Source organism: Squalius cephalus (assembly GCF_949319135.1).
Source record: "Squalius cephalus genome assembly, chromosome: 20".
Classification (NCBI taxonomy): Eukaryota; Metazoa; Chordata; class Actinopteri; order Cypriniformes; family Leuciscidae; genus Squalius; species Squalius cephalus.
In genome coordinates this window covers 1,710,693-1,736,842 of record NC_137141.1, presented here as the reverse complement: position 1 = coordinate 1,736,842, position 26,150 = coordinate 1,710,693, and the positions used below count along the sequence as shown (strand labels likewise).

General features: G+C 44.0%; 1 protein-coding gene across 3 annotated transcripts in view; it reads right to left on the bottom strand.

Annotated features, from left to right (window-relative positions):
- The window catches only part of meis2a (Meis homeobox 2a), a 78,510-nt gene that overhangs the window by 41,387 nt on the left and 10,973 nt on the right, over positions 1 to 26,150 (bottom strand). For all 3 annotated transcript variants that reach the window (XM_079853083.1, XM_079853085.1, XM_079853084.1), the window contains exon 8: positions 9,398 to 9,543. In XM_079853083.1, the coding sequence (XP_079709209.1) occupies positions 9,398 to 9,543 (146 nt within the window). The remainder of the gene's footprint in view (positions 1 to 9,397; positions 9,544 to 26,150) is intronic.

The following is a 26,150-nucleotide window of genomic DNA, read 5'->3' as shown; positions in this document are numbered from 1 at the left end:
GGAAACTGGCAGCTACCCAACAATCCCATGAGAGGATGACCAACAGCTTGCTCAGCTTACCGTTTATTAGTGGATGGGGTCAACAGGCAGCACAAAATAAGAAATGTAGCTGGCTTTATTCTTTTTATTCATTTTCTAAAGGTTTCCTAACATATGAAACTGCACAGGATAAAAGGAAGTTTGAAACCTAAAAGGTTGGTGAGAATTTCAACCTTGTATCTATCAGAGCAGATTAACAACTTGTGCAATAACTGCAGGGTTGTTCAAACCCCAAAAGGAGCGATTCATGACAGGATTGAGTTTCCCTATCACTTGACCCCACATTGGTATGGGTGGACGGTCCTTGTAGTAGGTGTACTGTAGGTCCCTTTGGATAAAAAAGTGTCCACAAAACTGGCAAATAAGAAAAAAGTACATATCAGTTCTGTCTCAGTCTTTCTTCTTTCTGCACTTTGCATGGTGCATACCGAGGCATCAAAGGGAGCTACAGTAATCCAAACACCATCGTTACTCTGAAAGTTTACGCGCTGCCCTAGAGGGAGAGATAAAAAGGGATTGTCAGGATCCACTTACAGCTTTTTGGGCTGATCCAGGCCACAAGGAAGAACTGTGAGCTCAAACACAGCAGAGTGCTGCTGGTGCACTGGACTCCAGCAGGACGGAAGAGCAAAGGGAGGTCATTAACCTCTGTGACTAAAATGCACTCAGATGGCTCCCTGCTCTGGAGGCTGATGACAAGCGTCTGTGTTCTTTTCAACAACTTGTTGAGCTGTCTCCACCCCCACCACCTGCCCCCACCTCTGAAACCAACACCAGCCATCCCCATCTCAGGAATGTAACCCAAGCCCCGCTCCTCTCCAATCACTTTGCAGAGAAGACAGCTGTTGTTGTGTTCTTTCCATTGTGTGTTTGTGTATTTTCTCAGCCATTACTTCTACTCTTCCTTTTTTTCCCTTCCTCAATCCCTCGCCCCACCGCTGCACAATAATTCATGATCCAGTGCAGAGTTGAGCGCAGTACAGTCAACTTTGACTGACGGGAATCGAACGGCATGCCTCTGTAATGGTAAAAGTGCTTCAGTAATGGCTATGACATTGAGGGTTGGGCTCTGTAGAGGAAGATCTAGTGCAGAAGTCATTACCACATACTAAAACCAAATGAAGCCAAGAGCATTCAAAATAAAGCTCTGCAGGGCAGGAAAAACTGTTTCCCATCAGGTTTTCAATGTGGTTCCTCACCTTTAACTCCAGCGTTTAGACTCTTGGGAAGGTCTGGGCCATAAGGCTGTCTGCTGATTCACGTAATGTCTCAGGAAGTTATTTCCCTGAAAGAGGCCACCCCCACCCTTTCAGCAGGGCCTTGACAGAGGAGAACAGAATGGAGATGCATGGAGACGGTGCTAGTGGAAACGTCCATGCTTTGCAAATAGAAGGCATATGATGGACAGCCGCCTAGAGCCACTTTTTAAGGGACCTATAACATACTATTGAACTGGCTTTGTAGATTGTTCTAATCCTGGGTGCTTCTGATGTTCTTCCACATTTCCATTACTGTCATTGGTTACCAAATCCATTGTAATTGCAGCCTTGTTGTAAGGTTGGGGAATTGCTAACATCTGCAGAGTCTCCATGTGTCAGGGGCTCGTCTTTGCTTAAGCACATTTTTCTAGTCGCCACAGCTTGTTTCAAAAGCATACTCCACATTTGTTTACTTAATTCTGCTCAAAACGTGCCTTAAAGAGATTCCTCACTGTTAGAGTCCAGATAACTTAAAATGACGCGTGAAGTCTTGCCTTCCTTTCCTCCGTAGGCTTCATTACTTTTTAATACGTGTGCAGGAAGAGGGAAAAATGGCGTTTAGATAATCAATGGTACAGAGGCAGTAGCCCATTAATCTCTCCATGGATTCCGTTCTAATATGCACACTTGCTTGGGTAAACATGGGCTCTGCTGTGGTGCACGTGTCTGCCTGGATGGGCCACTTAATGAAACAGCCAGTCTTCGCTTCCTTTTGAGGAGATTTTGCTGAATGAAAAATGAACTGTCTGCTGTTTGCCACGCCAAAGAGCGTCAACGTTTTATTGTATTCAGGTGGGAGTTGTACGGTCCCCCATGCGAACGAGACAAACAATGAAAGCAGCAGGCAGGAAATGGTGTGAGCACTAGAGCAAATCCCTATGGAGATTTTATCAAAGATCCCTAATGCAAACAGCAGCACAACTGACCGGGGGGAGGCACACGAAAGCAGTACAGAAAGAAAGGTGACCTGCAGCACTGAACCAGGACAGAGGAAGAAGATAAACATGGCACAGAGAGAGAAAGAGAGCCTCTTGTGTGGAGGTGTAGATGTAGAGGAGGATGTATACAATGACCGCCGGTTGGGGCGGCTCTGAAACCAGAGCTAACCGCTGGGCTCGCGAGCCTTCTTCTTGATGAGCAAAGAGCCACCTGTGGACAGAATTGGCTGCTGTGACTGTCTCCTAAGGTAACTGAGATACACCTGTGGGGACGCGCTCACTCCTGCGCCCGCATCACATGCATGTGACGTCAAATGGGAGGAAAAGAGAGGAGGAGAGAGAAACAGAGCAGAGTAATCTGGAGGAGAGGGTGGGCGGCCTGGCAGCCATAAACATAAGGACAAATAACTGTGAATGTACAACATAAGCCAGGGTAAAGTTTGATATGCTTTACATGTCGGAGGGTAGCTGGTGGGTGAAGAAAGACAAAAAGCCGTGGCTAAGAGGATTGCGAGGCAGGGATAGTGCACACTGGAGCCTTGAGGTGGCAGAGATTTGTGCCCGTATGGAAATGTATGATTCACCCCCCCCCCCAGCAGCGGCTCCGCTGCCGTGAACACGCTATACTTCATTTGCTGGCGATTATGCAGGTTGCTGGCCCTCTAAGCCCCTTTGAACTTGTAATTGCCGCCGGTTTTAAATAATGAACATTAAGGGAGATTCAGAAGAGTGTGTGTAATTACAGGTTTTCCCTCCTTTTATTCTGCTCCCTGGTTGAAGGGGGAGAGGAGGAGGAGAAAGAAGGAGGAGGTTATGCTTGCTGAAATCCGTTGTGTCTTGCCAATTCTCTTTATCTAAATCGCTGTAGATTTGAGCAGGGTTTGTCGTGCCCCGGGGACATTACAACTACAGCGATCTGATCAATATTCACATGCATTCACATCTGGAGCCAAAACGATCCAGTTTGATTAGGATATGTGTCTTTAGTAGATTTTCTTTTATTTATATCTGCCTTTTTTCTTTGGCTTTTTGTGAATATTTTTTAAACTGCTCACAGGTTTTAGTCATCATGAAAACCTCCCTTATGCGCCTGAACAGTGAGCATCAGATACTGGCACCACAGTGTGGCGGAGCAGTCGACGGAAGGCTTCAGTTCGCCGGCATCTTGGGAGGCTGCACAGAAACCACAGCAAATTGGTGCGTTTTGTTTGTTGCCTTTGATGCACCATTCAAGATATGAAATGATATTGTGCAGTCACAGCGCTCGGTCGTCATTATGAAATAGCATAAAGGAGGTGCAGACAGAGCTCAGAGGGAGGCTTGTGAGGAGAAGTGCTGGAAAAACAAAACAGAATAAAAACAGCAGCAGAGAAAGGGCGGGAAGATCACAGAGCAGAAATAGAGCTCTGGGATTCAGAGGAGCGCCAGTCCCCTGACAAACTAAACAGAGAAGCACAGTCTGGTTTTGATTTTTGCTCCAAACACACACACACACACACACACGGCCATCCTCTCTTAGTTTTCAGCTTCTATGTTTCAGTTGTTTCTTCGACCACACCCCTAGTTCCTCCCTCTTTTTAGCCTGAGACACAATGTAAGCAAGTATATGAGTGCACACATTGATTTCACAGTTTATTACTTATAGCTTTACCACAAGGATTGCTATAAAAGGCATTAGAGTTCTCTATGCCTTCTAATCACATCTTTTAGGTCAACAGTATAAACAGAATCATGCTGAGCAAGTTAGTGAAACTTCCTCACGTTTTATAGCAGCTACCTGAATAATAACAAATCTGGATCACATTCTTGCAATCTTCTGGGCAGGCATTGGCGCCTTCACTCGTGTATATGTTTCTGTTTCTGACCTTACTGAATGTAATACTGAAGTCAGTCTATCAAAAAGTCCATTGGGGGGAAAACACAAAACCTCTGAAAACCAACAAGTGCTTGAAGTTTGAGGATTTGCCCTTCCCTGTGCCGTTAGCCAGCCTGGTGTTCTGGGCAGACACGAGTGGGTTGGTCTGTGTGGAGGTCAGTTAGATCTGTCCAGTAAGATCTAGAGTTACTAAACTAGAGTTCTTGTTCTCCTTACTGTTTATGTGTATCTTCAGGTCAGAGCAAAAGCATTCCCCTCCACACACACACACACACACACACATGCATGGAACAGCGTGTTCCAGCCTGTCCAAGCTGTCTTTATTAATACTGACTCAGTCTGGGTATGTTGGAGCATTCCAAGTGTCTGCAAGGTCATCCCTCAACTGACAGAGATTTCAGAGACTCATTCATCTCCAGAAAGCATCAATCCATGATAAAACATGCTATAAGTTCAGTCTTACACAACATACAGCATGATGCTCAAAGACAAGATCAAGAAAGAGGAACACACTAACAATTGCCTTCAGGTCATAAATGTTAATGCACAGAGACATATTAAAGCATAATGCAGCTGCAACAGTTTAAATAAGGATGCAGTGATCTGAAAACAAAATTTGTATTTAAGAAGTGAAGCTAATATTGATGCTGAACAACTTGATGCCAAATGCTAGTTGACGCAAAAGCTTCTTCTCAGGCACTGTTATCCAAGATCTGTCAAACACCGAAAGCATACACACACACATACACACACACACACACACAAGCACACACACACACACACACATACACACACGCAAACACACACAGACAGCAACTATTTCCAAGTACTTGCGTACGGGAGATGAAGGTTGATGTGGGTCTAACGTAATTCCACAACCTGCGAGAATGAAAGAGTCACTCGATATGGACAACTGGTCAGCTGACTGCAGCAGCGTGCAGTTTGCAGTGACATGCTTGATTTTCTAGACTTACAACAGGTCTGAATCAACAGAACAAATGGGCAGAAAGCAGATAGAGTGAGTCCCCACTGTAGGTTCACTGTCCAAAACACAGCTTTACCAAAAGTGTTTCCATTCTCAGCATTGCCACAAGGGGTGCAAAAGCACACATTAGTGTAAGTATGTTTCTGGTCTCCAGGCTTCCTTGCACACACACACACACACTCACTCACACACACACACACACACACACACACACACACTGAGAACTGAACTGTTATATAGGCTGCACTGGTGATGGATGGCAAACACGCCCATGATAGATTAGTGTTGCCCCTTTGCAACCCCCCGGAGCGTCACTAAACAACCTCGCTGGGCCTTAAATGAAACTGCTGCTTTAAGAATGCCCTGCATTACAGCAAACAGTGAGGGAGGAAACCTTTCCTTAGAAAACTCATACAGCAGGGGTACTCATAGAACTCATACAACCAACCGACCACATTTTATGTGTGTGTGTGTGTGTGTGAGAGAGAGAGAGAGAGAGAGAGAGAGGGAGAGAGAGAGAGAGAGAGAGAGAGGGAGAGAGTGAGTGAGAGAGAGAGAGAGAGAGAGAGAGAGAGAGTGAGAATGAGAGAGAGTGAGAGAGAGAGAGAGGGGGGGGGGGGTTGTCTGAAGTTTTTTTTTTAAGTGTACATTTTGTGTTTATATGTAGATGTCCATTGTTTAAAACAATTGTCAGATGTGCTGCAGTGGAAATGAACAGTGATGTGAATCAGACATGCAAACAGTCAGAACTGATCAACCCAAACGTTTAATTGAGTCAAGCCTGAGGAACGAGTCTGTTTGCTTTACTGTGGGACAGCCTGACCCCTGGCTAATCCTGTTTATTTGTTTACACAGTCATTTGATGAGGTTTGTAACTTTTGAATCAAAAGCAAAAGATCAGAAATCATCAGCTGCCTGTTTCTGACTAATTCACTAAGTCAAAATGAACTCAAAATCAACCATCTTTACTAAATGCCCTAACATTTAATAAGTGCATGTTATTCTGAAGAAAACTTTTCATAAACTTTCTGCAACATATACTAACTTTCTCCACCATTTAATTGACTTTTTTTTAGTTGAAAGCCTGTTATTTAGGGAAAAAATAAAGGTAACACTTTACAATAATGTTCATGAGTTAACATTAGTTATCTACCTTAGTTAACATGAACTAAGGATGAACAATACTTCTTCCTCATTTATTAATCTTAGTTAATATTAATTTCAACATTTACTAATACGTTATTAAAATCAAAGGTTGTATTTGTTAACATTAGCTAATGCACTGTGAACTAACATGAACTAACAATGAACAGCTGTATTTTCATTAACTAACATTACCAAAGATTAATAAATATTGCAACAAATGTGTTGCTCATTGTTAGTTCATGTTAGTTAATACATTATCTAATGTTAACTAATGAACCTTATTGTAAAGTGTTACCAAAATAAACTAAGCCAATCACATCACAACAACGACCCAATCAAATCCAATGGATACAAAAACAATTAAAGTCCTGCCCTACATCATTGTCCAATAAATATTCACGTTTTCCCAAATCCTCATGCCATTGGTTGAGCCTCATTTCAGGCCGCCCAGCTCAAACGACCCTATTTATTTTCACTGCTTTTTGTAGGCTTACCGAAGTGAAAGGACAGCACAGGCCTGGAGTGATATCTTTGTATCTGAGTGCTTCCTGTTTTCATTGCAGGCTGACCCTCTTCTTAGCAGGAGACACAGTAAGGGCGCCAACGGACTAATTGAGAGGATTCAAAGTTTGTCTCCATTAAACTGTTGGGTGACCCTGCAGCGATGACTACACTTCACCACTGCCCTACTGTGAGCCTAGTGGAACGCTCTTCTCTCTCGTTCATTAAATATGAAGTCTAATAGAGCAATACACCCCACAGAGGAGTTTATCTTTCCGATAACATAAGCTCTGTGCCGTATGGGAAAGCTTACAGCAGCCATCTGGGATTTCCTACCCGCTAATGGCACTGGAAGAGATCCAGAGAGCTCCAGGAGCAAGAGCGCATCTCTCGGGCTTACCGGCAGTGCATTCTGACCCAAACTCTCCAGTTCAGTCAGGTGGTGAATGTGCACTACATACATCTCTTGTGGGTTTATCCTTCGCACCGCTTTGGGATTTGGCTGTTGGCCCCAAATGACCCGTTGGCTCAGAGAGGCTTCACCCATGTAAGGGTGGGCTCAGAGCGTCAGAGAGGGAAAGCGTTCCTTGGGAGTGGAGGCCATCGATTTTAGCCCACAATTGTAACTGTTAGCTGGCGCCTTGTTTTGTAGGCGCGGGGGATGGAAACGGGGGGAGGGAAGGGGTTACGTCCTTTTGAGCCCCTCAGAATAAGTGACAATGGCTCAATGTTGAGAACATATGTAAAGGGACCCCCGCCGCTCATGGAAGAGCAGCTCCGCTTTGGCCCCGCGGTTGAGAAAATACAACCTCGCTGCTTTTCTTTTGCACCCTTGAATGAATGGTTGAATGGAGAGCTGCCGCTACGGGCCATTCAGGGCCAAAGTCCCCATGAATTCACCCGCACACCAATGCATCCTGAACTGGAAAATACATTTGCTTAACAAATTAAAATAAAAGGCCTGATGTGTTAGTGTGTGGCACGGCCGTGCGGTGTAAAGGATTGCGCGGGGGGCAGCGGTTGGTGCTTTGGGATAATTCAATTAAGCCTTTTTGGTCAGAAAAAAAATAGAAAGGTGCGTTAAAAAGGATGAATTATTACTCACACACATAAAAGACTCTGAAATGAGAGAAACATCTAAAAGGATGATGGAAACTTCTGTATTTCCATTAATGAAAACTTCTCCTTAGGTTTTCAGCGCATTTTAAAACAATTCTAAAGGAAACGGGAGTGCGTCTCTTGTGAACGCCGTGAATGGGGATCTCCTGAGCTGCCAGTAAAGACGCCTAATGATCTTTGAAAACAGTGTGAAATTCCTGCGTGATATGGAGCCGAGTGAAAGAAGCGAGAGGCGTTTGTGGGTAAAAGCGGCGAGGTAGGTGGCTCTCTCTTCACTGCTTTACACACAAGTGGTTCTGAGAGTGCGAAAGGGACGACAAATGAAAAGAGAGCAAGAATAATGCAGAGAAAAGTGAAGTGTCTTTGTCCATCAAATAGTTGTTCTGATGAGTATGAGAGTTATAAGCGCATGGCAGAGTTCAGCGCCTCTGATTATCCCTCTAATGTTTCTAATGGCTTTACAGCCCTTTTAATTAGCCATCATTATTCTGGCTTGAGTTAGATCACTGGGTCCAAAGCCAGACTCTTACGGCAGTCCCTCACAGACACAGTCCTACAAACGCATGGCCGTTCTCAGTTCACATGCTCATCCCTCAGAAACCCGACCCTTCCCGTCCCGATCGATATATCCTGAGCCGCGGATGATGTCGTGACATCAGAGAGGCCGAGGGAACACGACCCCGCATGCCACCTCTCTAAACCAACACACACACAGCGCTCTCTCCTAGTGCCACAACAACTAGACTTACACTGAACCCTAAAAACGTTCTTCGCGAGGAACTGATTCTGATACTGAACTCGAAGTCCTCCTGTGGTGGAAATCCAGCTTTTAATGTTGTTTATGTGTCTATGTGGTGTTTTTAATCTGCTTTAAGACAAACCATGTGTAAATTCATAAGTCGACAGCATTGCTGAGTATTTCCTCCTTAAAACTGCAGTGAACCAAAGACAGTCTCAAAAACACGCTTTGAAATCGCTGGTGTTTCTGACGTCACAAACTACCTTGTAACCAATCAGATCAACGTGTGATCGTCAACCAGTGGATCTCTGAGCTGAGTGAGGGAGTGGAGGCGGGGCTCATTTGCATATTCATAGAACCGCGCTTACTAAATGAGGCAAGGGTGTCGAGTTACATTCAAGCTATTTTAAGGCATGAAGACATTTTCTTCAAGGAAAATACCCTTAAATATGTCATTTTGGTGATCAAAGATGAGTTTTAATGGATACAATTATTGACTACATTGGGACTTTAACATCAAATGCCATTACACTCACAAAATGGCTAAATAATTTGTTTAGTTCTGCTTTTCAAATGAAAACTGGTCAGGATCAGGATCAAGCGGTGCATGTCGCCGAGTAACACAACGCAGACAAGCGTTTCAAAAGCGGCCGGATCTAACTGTTCTATGAATGTTGATAGCTGTGCATTGATTCTGATTTGTAAGAGTTTCAATTAAGAGTACTAGCGTGCGATCTCAGCACTGTTTTCCCAATCATAGATACAGAAAGAGCTCATGGAAAGACAGACACTTACTGTGAGATGCTGGAAGAGCCATGCCCGCATGATGTTGGTGGCGACCTTAGGGAAGATGCCTCGTTTTTTCTGTCGCTTTTTGTCCTTGTCTGGATCGTCATCGTCGCCCGTGCCGGGTGAGGCCACGCTGTTGTCTAAGCCATCTCCTGGACGAAAGGGAGAGCTTTTTAGAAAAGTGGTACACAATCTTACACACAGTGACATTATACAAACTTACATAAACCCTAAAACACAGAGACGCCAAGAAGAACAGCAACATCAAAAAAATTTGAAACGCGATAAACACACACGCACAATATTGCGGCCCCTCCCCTTCCTGCACCTCATTTGCATATCCCGAGCACGACTGACACTCCTTCGCTCATGTCCATGTGTGAGGGCAGGTCGGGTCTCTGCATAACCTACTTCCCAGACTTACTTTCTTTCTCCTCTGCCATTAATTGTGCATTAGCAAAAATGATTTACTTTAAAAAGTCAGTTATTTTTTCTTGGCCTTGGGCGAAAATGCCTTGAAAGCCTTCCTTCAGGGCATCTAAATTATGTATCTGAAAAACTCCTGCACTACGCCGCGATATTATACAAATTTACACTTGCACGTCGCTCTGTTTTTGGGGAGACATCAATCACGCGCACCTATATAAGCAATAATCACGCATTAATATTTCAAATAATCACTTAAAAAAGGAGCAAAGAGAACAGATCCGATGGGTGGCGTAAGGAAATGCAAAATACATGAGGAATACAAGGACAGTTGAAAGCCTTTCCCTCTCTGTTTTAATCTATTATTTTTCACTCAAGTGCCGTTTCTTTGCCCTCGCCGCGTAGATACGTGCTGATGATGCAGAAGTGACCTCACGGGGTAGGGGTTCGTAACACACACTCCGTCAAACTACACGTTCAGAGAAGCAATGGCGTAGCTGTCACTTGACAAACACAGTTTGCTCATCTGCTCCAATGACATCTGGAGGAGGAGTGTAAACCTGTCTTGTTGTGGTGTGTTATGAGTGGACCACAGCGAGCCGTCCAGGCCAAAAGGTGGCCAGATTAATTTTATTGACGTTTCCATTTTCACTGCAACGCGATAGCCTAGTGCTCGCGGTGGCCAGAGTGACCCGTGTGTGTTTACAGACCGACGACTCGCTTCATTACCCTACGGCCCCTGAAACCAGACACACACAGACACTCGCTGATAACCAAATCTATATGTACACAAATTAAACGTCTGGAGATCAGTGTGTTTTCAACAGATCTAGATCAGAATAAATCAAACACATCATGCAATTTAATGACAGAGAATGAAATGTACACAAAATTGCTAAAAGGCTCATTTTACACAACATTTACTTTATCCTCTGAGAGAGGATAACAGGGTGTGTTGGGTTCTGTTTTTAGCTGATACCAATAATCTACCCATAAATCAGCCAAAAAACGATAACTCTATCACTAGTGGAAATATGCACACACATACACACACACACATGACAGTGAGTCAAAGAAGTGGAAATAATCAAAAAAATTATTCGACGGGATTAGCGCAGTGAAACAGAGACTGACACAGAGGGAGAGAGAGAGAAAAAAGAAAAGAAAAGAAAGGAAAAGAAAAAAGAAAAGAAAATGAAAGAAAACAAAAGAAAAGAAAGGAAAAGAAAAGAAAAGAAGAGAAAAGAAAAGAAAAGAAGAAAAGAAAGGGTAAACTTGCTCATTACATGTGAAGCTGCTAATCTACATGGCCCCGCCGCTCGCTGGTTAGCGCTGCAGCGCCGCAGGGCGAATCGTCCCAAACGCTAATGGCCTCTGACTGTTCCCTGGCAACTCTGCCATTTGAACCTGTGCGGATGTGAACTCCAGCACAAAACATGAGGACGACACGAGGAGAAGAGGAGAGGGGGAAGGGGAAGTATCCCATCATGCACCTCTGAGACGGGGGCAGATGAGGAGGGGGTGGCTATTAGGAGACGCCCAAAGGCCTCCGGGAGACGAGGTGCTGCAGTCTCGCCCCAGGCACTTTTGGAAAAGCAGTGCCCTTGGAGAAGGAAAAACATGCCCCCTTTCTCTCTCGCTCGCTCCATATCGGCCTCTATCTAGCTCAAACATGTCCAGTCTGTAGAGAGAGACAGTGTTTATCCACATTAAACTGGGCCCCACTGACCCGTATAAAGTAGAGAACTGTAAAAAACAGCTGTAATATTTGCCAGTGTTCCTGCCTTCTGATTGGTCAATCCAGTGTTCTAGTGATGCTAAATCATGAATATATGCATCTTTTATAATACGGTAACTATTTGATGAAAACAACTTGAGTTTGTGTTACATAGTGAAGTCAATTTTAATGTGTATAGTTTCTTTCAGAATAGACACATTTGTTTGTTTGAGTCACTTTGAGCAGTTTAGAGCTGGATGATGGGACAGTCAAACACCCTGTACTCTCTATAACGTCACCTCAAGTGTCTTATATGAGTTATCACAACAGAAATGTACACAGCACATCTGGTTTAATTACAGTAAAAAAAAAATTAATTAGACCTCTAAATGAACTGGTTTTATTTAAATCAAAAACATTATGTAATAATCGCTGAATAAACATAATTACATTAACCACCGAAACAAATGTTCATGGATAAAATCGGGTAGAGAAAGCTGTTTAATGTAACCATTAGAGGCTACCTTATTTTGCAGTGTGGACATTAAAGCAGAACAGCGTTAGCGTCGAGAGCTCAGAAGAAGACTGAAGCTGTGCGGACGATAAGAAGCCGTGTGATTATATAACATGTAATCGTAACAACTGCAACGAGGAAAGAGTAAAAAGCCAAATCAAGTAGGCTGAAGCTTTGTCTTGAGGAGAGGTGCAGTCACAGATTTGTTTGGCCCGGACATTTGTTTCAGGCTAATGGGGCATGAAGGTGGAGGCAGTGCCGTCAGAGTCTGAGCTTAAAGACTCTAATTACTGAGACGGCGTCCACAGGACCGTTCCTGCTCCTCTCAGAGCTCGTGTTGGAGAGCAGTGATCCACACCGCTGCGCTCACCCACAAACACAGAGGTCAGCGCGGAGAGCGTCAGCCCTGAACCCTGCGACTAATGCCACTACTCGCTTTCACTAGTCCTCTCATCCAGAAAAGTAGTCAGTGGGTCAGTGTTTACTTGTGTTAATGACTCCACTCGCGTTTGCAGAATTGTTTGAGACTAGTAGCAGACTAGAAGCAGAACTAATAGACTAGTATAATAGACTAAAAAAAAACATCATATACAAGCAGCAGTTCATTTAGTGCTGAAGAACCTACACACACACACACATCTGCACAAACACGTTTGTCCCGGACAGCTGCGCTCTCGCAGTCATTCTCGCCGTGTTGTTTTCCTGCTCATGTAATGTGCGGTTGTTTGCACTGAAGAACTAAAGCTTCTCTTTTGCTTGTAAATGAAGTGGAATAAACCGTTTTAATTAGACGTCTGTATGAGGAAGCAGCTTAATAACACACACACACACACACACACACACACACACACACACACACACACACACACACACACACGATAATGTCGGTGTCATCCCAGGACTGCTGCAGATTTCAGAATCTCCAAATCCTGTGCTGAGAAAATTAGGTTTCACTTTATTTTGATGGTCCCTTTAACACATTCTGTTGACTATAAGTAACATTGCACCTACATGTCTACTAGCTCTCATTAGAGTATCAGTAGAGTATCAGTAGAGTATCAGTAGAGTATTAGTAGAGTATTAGTAGAGTATCAGTAGAGTATTAGTAGACTGGTAGGGTTAGGATTAGAATAAGTTGACGTAGTTGCAAATATACTTAGTCAGTAGAATGTCTGTTTGAGGAGCATCACAATAAAGAGTTAGCAGATATTAAGCAGAGAGTCTACTAATACTCTACTAATACACTACTGATACACTACTAATACTCTACTAATACTCTACTAATACACTACTGATACTCTACTGATACTCTACTGATACTCTACTGATACTCTACTAATACACTACTAGTACACTACTGATACTCTACTGATACTCTACTGATACTCTACTAAAACTCTACTGATACTTTACTGATACTCTACTAAAACTCTACTGATACTTTACTGATACTCTACTAATACACTACTGATACTCTACTGATACTCTACTAATACACTACTGATACTCTACTGATACTCTACTGATACTTTACTGATACACTACTGATACTCTACTAGTACTCTACTAATACACTACTGATACTCTACTGATACTCTACTAAAACTCTACTGATACTTTACTGATACTCTACTAAAACTCTACTGATACTCTACTGATACTCTACTAATACACTACTGATACTCTACTGATACTCTACTGATACTTTACTGATACACTACTGATACTCTACTAGTACACTACTAATACTCTACTGATACTCTACTGATACTCTACTGATACTCTACTAATACTCTACTAATACACTACTGATACTCTACTCTACTAATACTCTACTAATACACTACTAATACTCTACTAGTACTCTACTAGTACTCTACTAATACTCTACTGATACTCTACTGATACTCTACTGATACTCCACTAATACACTACTGATACTCTACTCTACTAATACTCTACTAATACACTACTAATACTCTACTAGTACTCTACTAGTACTCTACTAGTACTCTACTGATACTCTACTAATACACTACTGATACTCTACTCTACTAATACTCTACTAATACTCTAATGACAGTTAGTTGACATGTAGTTGCAAAGTTTCTTATAATCAACAGAATGTTCAAAAGGGACCATCAAAATAAAGTGTTACCGAATATTAAAATGAGGTGACATGCGTGGAACGAGAGGCATCACAGGATTTTTTTCAACTTTTAGCATGAACAAACTGACCTCGTGAACGACAGGAGAAAATAAAAGGATCTGAAATAAAAGGTTGATAATCACATGCCAATAGTGTTTCAGAAGAGCCAGTATGAAGCGCTTGAGTAATTACACGTGTAATTAACCTGCTACCTGTAACGGCAATTATCTCATTACATCATAAACAGGGCCTTGGAGGGGCCGCGCCTGATCATAGCGCTGCGTTCCCGCCGCCCCTCGTCTCGTCTCTTCATTAGTCTGCTAATCACTCTGATGAGTTTATGAGACATTAAGTGTTTCCTGCATCTCTGAGCTTCTGGCCCGTGTGAAAGACAATCACAGGGAAACAACATCCCGAGAGACGGTTTAAAGGAAGCTGCACGCGAACCTGTGCTGTAAGGACAACTGATTCAACACTAATGCAAAAACATGTACGGATGCAGGGCGGAAAGGCCGGTGCGTTTACTGTCGCTGCGAGCAGGATTGATATTGGCGAGTGTGTGAGGGAGCATCTGCAGTCCAGAAACAATGAGATCTTCCTTTTGAGGGAGGGAAAAAAGCAGGTTTGTTGTGAAGGGACTAAAAGCCTAGAGATTTCACACACCCCTAAACACACGCGGCACGGCCCACCGACCCCACACTCTTCCTGCAGCTTGTCGTCCAAATCAAATTACAATAATTGGCCCCAGAGGTTATTGAGGTGCATCCAAGTCTATTCTCCCTCTCTCCAGTCAGTATCATCACACTTTGAAGCTTGTATTACAATGGAGAGCAAATAATGACTGCGCACATGAGCCACAGCACTTTCACACCGCAGTCATTAGAGAGTTAATTACTAAGATAATTACTACAGCAAATTACATCAATTTTCACCAAAACAGGATTTCTATGGCCCGTGAACACGAGCAGAGAGAAAGACAAAGCTGTGCTGGAATAGACTTAATCTCCAGAGAGGGAATCAAGTCAAGTCAAGTCAAGTCACCTTCATTTATACAGCGCTTTTAACAATATAGATTGTTTCAAAGCAGTTTTACAGTGATAATAGGAGATTACAGTAACAGAGATTGTTTAGGCTTTACAGCAGCTCTAGAATAAAGTTATTGTCCAGCTAATGTTAGTTTTGATTGATTCACTTCCGTTGCAAAGATCATTAGTTATTAACTAAGGGGCCGCTAACACAACACCGTTCTAACAGAAAACCCTTAACGCGCTCTGGCCTGCTCAATAAAGTCCTGCTCTGAAGGCACAGGGTCCGATTCTACACATCAGCACACAAAACCTGTATTTATGGAGATTCTCCACCCTCAATTGCCCTTCAGACAAACACAGACTCGACAGACACCTTGGAGTTATTACACACGTTATCCTACCAGAGCCGGGCATCAGACGCCGGGCTTACGAGGGCACACCGCGGACACGAGACACGAAGAAGCTGATGAATTAAAGCTTCTACACCAACAAGTCAACCATCAGATCAGGGGCTCTGTTCGGCAGGCCTCTCTCATCAGCCGTCTGCCCTGAACTTTCGCTCACAAATGTCCTGGAGGCACAGAACAAAGCAAGCAGAACTGATTGCTGCGCCGCGGCCCCACTCTGTTCCGCTGCGTTCTGACTCTGTTTGGCTTCCTAATGAGCTCACTAAAAACCCAATTCATCACCCATAACCCCTTCTCAACCCTACTTGAAATGCAGTTTGGAGGAGTGCTCAAGAGTGGGGCGGGGGTGTGGGTGACGGGGCGGGCCGTGGACGGGCGACAGTTCAGTCCCTTTCACTTTAGGAATGTGTGCCTCTTTCCAGCGGCCCTACAGCAGAGATTTCCACATTAATACCCTTCCTCGTCCCTGGGAAGACTGGAATTTGGTGGGAAGGGAATGTGGCGGAGTGGAGGGTGTTCTGCACAGATGAAGATACAGTTTAGGAAGGCCGATGTGTGTCTGTGTGTGTGTGTGAGAGAGAGAGAGAGAGAGAGAAAGGGTGGTGTGGGGCGTAAAGTCCCTGAGTTCCTCATTACACGCGGTCAGAGCGATTCCTCAGGGCACCTGAGCTGAAAGCAGGAGATTAAACCATTGATGAAGCCTCCGTTTAAAATGCAGCTGTTTTATTCTGCTTTGGTAATTAATTCTTTTTCCGATAGTGTATTGATTAAGCGCAACCCCTGATGAAGTTCAAACTGTGAAGAGCCCCCCCCATGGGCCTCGGCTACCTCATTGCAGAGTCAATGAAAACTTCCTCTGATTCTCTCTCTCGCATGCACACGTGCAGTTTGCACTCATAAATTAGTCAGCGTTCTGTTGGCGCTGTAGCGCTGTCCAGGGCTGGGTATTGCCAACTATTGATACACGTGGCAACTCAATGAATGAATGAATGAGGCATTTATATAGTGCTTTTTTATATGTACGACTGTACACCCAAAGAGCTTTACAATCATATCAGGGGATCTCTCCTCAATCACCACTAATACATCCAAGTGACTGGATTGTGATTGAAAACCTGCCCATATTCAGATGCGGTAAACAAATGGATCAGCACGAGCATCCTCTGAACGTAGTTCACCATGTAGGGAACACCTCCAGAGTTCACGTGTTCACTTGTTCTTCTCTGCAGCAGCTGTGAGCTCCCATCAGCCCAGCGGCCCCTCTGGGGACCCAACTAGCAGAGAAATCAGATACTGCTTTACAAGAGCGGGAGAAGCTTGCGTCTTATCCAGACGTTTCTACCCGCTCCTTTACAAGTCAATAACCGCGGCCCGCTGTCCTTCCCACAGACATTCCCTGTGTTCAAGCACTCTTCCACAAATGTAAAAATAATGAGCAGAACTGCATTAACGGAGAGAGGGAGAGAGTTATGTAAATCAGTCGGTGATGAGTTTTCTATTGACTGTCTCTTGTGTTTTAGGGAAACTCAGAAACCTCTTCCATTTGAATAGGGAGAATTCAGGTGAAATTCTTCTCGACGGCAAAAAGTGACTGAATTCACCAAATTTATTATCATTCAATGGACTCAACAGCTCTGCATTGAAACCATATAGGAAGATGCTCATTCCTAACTAATGTTTCCCAGCAGAAGGTTCAGATTACAGCCACTCTGGCGTCCGTGCAGTTTCTATAAGTCGTTGTCTCACATTGCTTGACTGCTCTATTGGTCTTCATAAAACAAAGACATTTTGGAAAATGGCTGCCTGACGCAGGTGTGGAGTACGAATGTGGCGTCTATACTACATTTTTAAAATAAATTCATCGTCCTTTGCCCCTGAATTAGTCCAAAAACACGTCTCAAATCTAAGAGCAGCCTTATGTCTGTCTGCTTCTTCAAAGCTGTTATCTGCTTTGCTTTTCGCCCTCTGTGTATTTTTTTTCTGTCTCACTCTTTTTTGGCTTTTTATTGATTTTTCAATTTTCTCTTCCTGTAAAACCTCAACAGCAGATGCAGCCGTTCCCCTTAAGCTCCTGAGCGGAGGCAACGACTTCAACCATCAGGAAAATCAAAGGCAGCGAGAAAGGGAGAGAAACAACAGCTTCTCTCTTCACTGTAATGCACGTGTTGCACGCATCGAGGAAAGAGGCGAATTCAGTGGAAGCGGACTGCGCTTTGACCCAGCGACCCCAGCGAGGCGTAAGTGGCCCGACGGAGAACGAGACGAACCGAGACAAGACGGCAAAGATCTCCAGCCAAAGGTCGCTCTAGCCTCCGGAAAGCGGGGGGAACGTGTCTCATTTAGCGCACAACGATGCGCTTGGACGCCGGCCCACCCAACAGCAGGTGCTGTGAACAGTGGCTCCTCATCAGGCCAGCGTAACCTCTCCAGCACCGAGATGCTCTTTACTCATAAAGAAGGAAAACGATCTCATGGGCATCTGAGGAGGAACGCAGACCGCAAGGCCTTTGAGGAAGAAACAAAACCGATCTGACGCGCTTCGGCCGGCTCTGCCTGTCTCCCTCTTGTTCTGTCTCTCTCTCTGTTTCTTAATAGCGCTGGAGTTTGTCCTGCGGGCCGTGTGAGGGCTAAAGGCAGCATTCCCTCACTTCAGAGCGCTTCTGAGGGTCGGCAGGTCGGATTCGCAGATGTCTCCCGCAGACAGTCTGTTGTCTGAGGACCACGGCCCAGCGAGAAACACACAATGCAGGCCTGACCCCGCAACACCGCTAAACACAACATGTTTTTTTGTCTTGTTTGGTTTTGTGCTTTGTCTACTCTTGCGTTTTCCCTCATGACTACTAAAGCTTTTCCACTGGAGGATGTCGAATGTGGAAAATCGGTTGCTATCGCGAGATGCCATTGTTTGGTATTTCATTTCAGACATCTAAACGGTCTCTCCTTAAACTTCCTCCAATTGTTTCAAGAGATTAAGTCATTCTAGGCTGAGGGGACGGGGGAAGATGCTTTCAAGAAGAAAAAGAAGGAAACAGCGGGTAGGAATAACTTCATGAGGATAAAGATGAGTATTGCTGTGCTGCCACAATTAAAACCAAATGGAACCGAGAACAAACCCCATGGGAGCATGCGTCTCAGGAGCGAGAAAGTCAAATTAGCTCTAGTACCTTAATGCATGCTCCTGGTATTGTTGTGAACAATTCATCAGTGCACAAAGAAAAAGCCTATCTGTCGTCATCCTCTGAAATGATCACCTAGGTCAGTTACAGTCCTCAACAATTGGCTGCAAACTCTGGTATGAAACACCCACTCAATTCTTAGTCCTGTCTTACATTTTATTTCGTGTTTCGCTATGAAATACAATTCAAGATCAGAGGAAATGAAGAGAAGAGGCAGCATTTAACATTCAACAGCCTTTAAACATGGGAAGTGTGTAATTGGAGCTACCTGAACAGACCAGGAGGCAGAGTTTGAACAGCAGCCTCTTTTCCTCATGCTTTTTTAATGGCTTATGTGTGCGTGAGTACAAGCCTCCATTCTGAAATTGATAACATTCTAAATGAATTATCATGATGCATAATGAGCGTTATCTCGGCCTCCTCCCTGAAGCCCGCAGCCCTGCGTGGCACGTTGATTTGTTTTGTTGCACATTAGCCTCCGTTCTTCTAGAGAGCTCACCGCTCCAGGCGTGCAAATAAGAAATTATCCTTGCTGACTAACACTCCTAATACCTCCTTAGGGTAATTAGAAATTATTAGACGGCTGCCTCCAATAACAAGAGCTAATAGCACTAACCGCCGTCTCAAACCCCTCCATCCCAATCTCCTCAAACTGAACGTCTGGATGGTGCGCTCGGCACATGGACAGACGGACCGATGGACTGGTGCTCTTCCCCGACACGCTCCCCCATGCTTGACGACTCATTATGCTACACGAGGGAGCGGAAATCAGACTATAAAATGAGCTTATCTGCAATAATGCCCAAAAAGATTTGCATAAATACGTTAGCGGTGCTTGGGAAGGCAGCATCTCTTTCTCATCTGCCCACTCATTCGAGAGATACCTGTAGGGCATCGGCGCTGTGAGAGACCACACCGCCAAACGCTAGCCCTTCCCGAGCATTCTGGGTGTTTGGAGGGAGGAGGCGGGAGGGATTAGGGAGTAAAGGCCCGTCTGACGAACGGGGACTGATACTGCAGGAGACGAGGTTAACGTCGAAATAAGCACACATTCAATAGACTAAATATTCTGAATGTTCTGATCCAATCTGACTTCTGACCAGTAATGCTGCCTGGATCATAATCATACACTGTTGGTTCGTTGGCCAGAGGAGAACTGAGCGACCGAGACTGGTTTCTCACAAGGCTTTTTTCTCCATTCTGTCACTGATGGAGTTTTGGTTCCACTGTCGCCTTTTTCGCCATTGGCTTTTGGCTTGCTTAGTTGGGGACATTTCATTTAATATTCAACAATAATATTGATCTGTCTGCATTGACACCATTACATGAGAACTGAACTGAGCTGGACGATGACATTACGGTTTTCTCCAGAGCGGCTATATATATAAACTAAATTAAATTAAACATCACTGAACTTACTTAAGCTGGACTGTGACACTATTTTCTTCTGGAAACAAACTTTGTTGCATTATTTATCTCTGTAAAGCTGCTTTGAAACAATCTGTATTGTAAAAAGCGCTGTATAAATAAAGGTGACTTGACTTGACTGACAAAACCAGCAGTTGGGTCTAGCTGTGAGTGTCCCGCAGGAGTGCTTCTCCACAGTGAGAATTAACAAAAATGTGGCATTCTAATGTTCGCCTATCATTGTTTTGTTCCTGCTGTCCCATCAGAACAGACCTGAGACTCACTTTTGGGTCACGACCCACGGGTTGAGAAGCCCTGCTTTCGACAGCGCTGGCCTCAGTAACCCCTAACCAGCACAGAAACAAGGCTCAGACTCTCCTGAGAGCAGAACCGCTCATGCCATCCGGGGAAAACTAGTGTGATGGGATTATCACCTCTTAAGGGTGACTTCTTGGCTGACCCCCTCAGGCACAGCATGCTAAAACAAGAGCCCAAAAAACACTCAGCGCAGCAGCGGTTAAAGGGCCAGCGCAGTGCAAATCAAGCCGCTAGAATGGAGCAGGCATGTAAGGTATTCCCTAGAGTTCATTCGTCTCACTGAGGTTTACTGCTCTTCATGGTCACCAGACCTGTGCTGCTCACAGAAGATACAGATGCAGGGTTCGTACAGATACTGTCAAATAAAAAGGACTTTTCAAGTACCACTTTTTTTTTTTTTTTTTTGGCTTTCAATCTCACTTATCAAACAATATCTTTATTATCTTTCAAATTCTAAAAAGAATTTTCAAAGCATAAATGGTACAAATTGCAGCGCATGCAATGAATGTGGTAACTTTAACTATACTATGACAAAGATTTCACTTTCCTCTTTTAAACTGATTTTTCCCCCCATTAATATATAATTGACCTGATGAATGAAAGCTGTATCATATACTTTTTACTACTATTTATATGAGCAATATCATGCGAATATAGCACAGAAATTATTAAAGATTTGATCAATATGTCTATTGCAAATAATCACAGATCTGTTTCCCATCGGCCTGTCTGTCGAGTTGTGGGTCAGTACTGAGTTTAGAAAGAGCTCATCTAGAGAGCCAGCAAACCTCATTAAACACAATTGCATAAACACACACAAATATGTGCAAGAAACACAGTGAGGGTCCTAGTGCAGTTCTGTCTGTGTGTGCCTGATATTTTACATTTTTGTCTTTCCGTCTCTTTCTGGCATAAACTTTAACTTTAGAGAAGAAGTCTGATATCAAAGTCGGTCCAGACCTGCCACAACAACTCAATATATGTGTGTGTGTTTGTGTGTGTGTGTGTGTGTGTGTGTGGAAGGTCTCAGTGCCTGAGGGCCACAACTGATATTTTATCCCCCCCCCCCCAAAAAAACAAAAAACAAATATTGCTGTGTAAAAGGGCAGAGGACTCCTGCAAATCTCTCAGCCGCTTCAGCCCGCTGAACTGATGTTGAACAGAAAGAGTGTGTTTGACCAGATGACACTGAACACACTCATGTATGTAAAGATATATGATGGACTGACAGCTTCATTAACTCATTAACACTGGACAGACACGCTGCTGTCGACTGTTAGCAGTGATTTCACACAGACTGAACTGATACTAAGTCAAGTCCAATTCACTTTCACAATACACCAAACTTCAGAGCAGCTTTACAGAAAACCACACTGTTCTGTCTATAATGCTTTACCACAGAGCTGAGTGATTAGACATGTATAACGGTGATACGAGATATAGTACTTATAGTGTTGTCTAACACATATATCAGTGTCATATACGTATTATTGATATACTATTAGTAGACTTCATTTAATCTTTATGTATTTTCATTTTAGTTAGTTTTAGTAAGTTTGTTGTGCTTTTGTCATGTGATTAGTTTTTACACTTCTATATAGTTTTAGTAATTTTAGTCTTAGTTATAGCACTTAAATTTTTTTTTTATATTTTATATGATTTCAGTTAATGTTTATTTTGAAGTTATGTATTTTTTTTATAGTTCCAGTCTTAGTTTAGGTTACAAATAACCCTGTGCTGTAATGACTCGTCTGAGAGTTTTAATATTTAAATATTGGTTGTTTTTGTTACTAAAAGACTGATGCACAGATCAGACTGATGCATCACAATAAAACATTTCACAATAAATTTGTTTTAAATGCTACTCTCTCTCTCTCTCTCTCTCTCTCTCTCTCTCTCTCTCTCTCTCTCTCTCTCTCTCTCTCTCTCTCTCTCTCTCTCACAGACTTTCCAGCCTAAAAACTTTATTTTAGGAACTCACGCTTGTCCTGTCTTGCGGGTGTTGAGAGTGAACAAACGCTTCAAGCGTGAACATAATTGCAAGAATGTGAGAAATGAGGCGTCTGTTCTGCCGGCTGGGGTGAAAGGTCACTGCGCTCTGCAGGACGACTGCATTACTGCACCAGAGAACCTCACTCTCTCTCTCTCTGTCCTGTCTCACTCTCTGTCCTGTCTCTCACTCACAACTACATTACTGCCCCCCCATAGCTGCTGTCCTGTCTTACTTTCTCTCATATATTATTCTGTACTGTCTCAGTTCAATCTGTCCTGTCTCACTCTCTGTCCCGTCTCACTCTCTGCCCTGTCTCTCACTCACAACTACATTACTGCCCCCCCATAGCTGCTGTCCTGTCTTACTTTCTCTCATATATTATTCTGTACTGTCTCAGTTCAATCTGTCCTGTCTCACTCTCTGTCCCGTCTCACTCTCTGTCCTGTCTCTCACTCACAACTACATTACTGCCCCCCCATAGCTGCTGTCCTGTCTTACTTTCTCTCATATATTATTCTGTACTGTCTCAGTTCAATCTGTCCTGTCTCACTCTCTGTCCCGTCTCACTCTCTGTCCTGTCTCACTCTCTGTCTCACTCTCTGTCCTGTCTCACTCTCTGTCTCACTCTCTGTCCTGTCTCACTCTCTGACTCACTCTCTGTCCCGTCTCACTCTCTGTCTCACTCTCTGTCCCGTCTCACTCTCTGTCCCGTCTCACTCTCTGACTCACTCTCTGTCCCGTCTCACTCTCTGTCTCACTCTCTGTCCCGTCTCACTCTCTGTCCCGTCTCACTCTCTGTCCCGTCTCACTCTCTTTGTCCCGTTTCACTCTCTGTCATGTCTCACTCTCTGTCCCGTCTCACTCTCTGTCCCGTCTCACTCTCTGTCCTGTCTCACTCTCTGTCCCGTCTCACTCTCTGTCCCATCTTACTCTCTGTCTCATTCTCTCTGTCCCATCTCTATCTCACTTACTCTGACCCGTCTCACTCACTGTCCCATCTCACTCTCTCTTTCCCATCTCACTCTCTGTCTCACTCTATCTGTCCCGTCTCTCTCTCTGTCCTGTCTCACTCGCTGTCCCGCCCCACTCTCTCTGTCCTGTTTCACTCTCTTTGTCCCGTCTCACTCTCTGTCTCGTCTCACTCTCTCTGTCCTGTCTCACTCTCTGTCCCGTCTCACTCTCTCTGTCCTGTCTCACTCTCTGTCCTGTCTCTCTCTCTGTCCTGTCTCACTCGCTGTCCCGCCCCACTCTCTCTGTCCTGTTTCACTCTCTTTGTCCCGTCTCACTCTCTGTCTCGTCTCACTCTCTCTGTCCTGTCTCACTCTCTGTCCCGTCTCACTCTCTCTGTCCTGTCTCACTCTCTGTCCTGTCTCTCTCTCTGTCCTGTCTCTCTCTTTGTCCTGTCTCACTCTCTGTCCTGTCTCTCTCTCTCCTCTCCTGTGTTTGGTTTGGGCCGGAGCTTGACCGGATCACTTCAAGGCAGTTCTGTGCCGTACCGTAAGTGTGTGAGCCCGTATCGACCAGCCGTTACTGGATCCAGTGTGAGAGAGAGTCAATAACTGCTCACTGGTACTTATAACTTCAGAATGATCAATAACACTCTCTTCTCTCTCTCCTCTGCTTCATTATAAACAGATGCTCAACGCATGACGTTTCTAGCCTTTCATCAGTACTCAGGCACATATTTGGATACTTTTTCAATAATTTTTTGGATATAAATGGATATAAATAGTCTTTACTTGTAGTATACAGTCGCTCAGAAGCTACAAACGCACTAAATAGCTGCATCATCAATGACAAACGATAGAGAGCAATCTAAACCGCTGATAGAACACACACATTACATGATTGCTGAAATATCATCAGAGGAGTTCATTCTCAGGTCAGTATATGGTAATCTACACTGATTTATCAGTAATATTTTACTTGTGCCCCAGTAAAAAGGGTCTAGTGGCGCCCTGGTTGATACATTATATTATATAAATTTTTTTTTTTTTTACATTATTCCCCTGGTTCCATAGGCAAGGCTTAAGTCTAGTCTCAGACTAAAATGTATGAGATTGTACATGATTGTACATGAGATGTATGTTTGAGCTCTTTTAACTACAAGCAACTTGCAATGATATATCAGTCAGTGCCATTGTTTTGTCTCAAGATTCACACCAGCAAAGATTTTTTTTCTAATGTATGTTTCTAAAAGCTACTTAAATGTCCTAATTTAAGTAGACTCAGTCTCTGTCTCACTCTCTGTCCCGTCTCACAATTTTTCAATTTCAATTTCAAATTAGCTTTATTAGCATGACTGTGTAACACAATGTTGCCAAAGCATCAACATATTATACATAAATAATAAAACAAACAAACAAACAAACAAACAAAACATATATGTATAGATCATGTCATATGTAGCATAGTAAATATAAATAGATAGATAAATAAACACAATCTATCCTAATAAATGAATAAATACAGTGGGTCTCTCTAGAGAATTACCAGTCTCACTCTCTGTCTCACTCTCTCTCTCTCTGTCTCACTCTCTGTCGCTCTCTCTCTGTCTCACTCTATGTCCCGTCTCACTCTCCGTCTCACTCTCTCTGTCTCACTCTGTCCCGTCTCACTCTCCGTCTCACTCTCTCTCTCTGTCTCACTCTCTGTCCCGTCTCACTCCCCGTCTCACTCTCCGTCTCACTCTCCGTCTCACTCTCTCTGTCCTGTCTCTCTCTGTCCTGTCTCTCTCTGTCCTGTCTCACTCTCTGTCCCGTCTCACTCTTTGTCTCTCTCTCTGTCTCTCTGTCTCACTCTCTCTGTCCTGTCTCACTCTCTGTCCCGTCTCACTCTCTGTCTCACTCTCTGTCTCACTCTCTGTCCCGTCTAAAATTCAAATGAGCTTTATTGGCATGACTTGTACAGTATTGCCAAAGCATTGGCCATTACATAAATGGACATTACATACACAATAATCAATAAATTCAATAAATCAATCAGTAAACAAATGCATGAATACATTTATATAAACAAGTCTCATGTCTCACTCTCTGTCGCTCTCTCTCTGTCTCACTCTCTGTCGCTCTCTCTCTGTCTCACTCTCTGTCTCACTCTCTCTGTCCTGTCTCACTCTCTGTCTCACTCTCTGTCCCGTCTCACTCTCTGTCCCACTCTCTGTCGCTCTCTCTCTGTCTCACTCTCTGTTCAGTCTCACTCTCTCTGTCATGTCTCACTCCCTGTCCCGTCTCACTCTCTGTCGCTCTCTCTCTGTCTCACTCTCTGTCCCGTCTCACTCTCTCTGTCATGTCTCACTCTCTGTCCCGTCTCAATCTCTGTCTCACTCTCTGTCTCACTCTCTATCCTGTCTCACTCTCTGTCCCGTCTCATTCTCTGTCTCACTCTCTATCCTGTCTCACTCTCTGTCCCGTCTCACTCCCTGTCCCGTCTCACTCTCTGTCGCTCTCTCTCTGTCTCACTCCCTGTCCCGTCTCACTCTCTGTCGCTCTCTCTCTGTCTCACTCTCTGTCCCGTCTCACTCCCTGTCCCGTCTCACTCTCTGTCGCTCTCTCTCTGTCTCACTCCCTGTCCCGTCTCACTCTCTGTCGCTCTCTCTCTGTCTCACTCCCTGTCCCGTCTCAC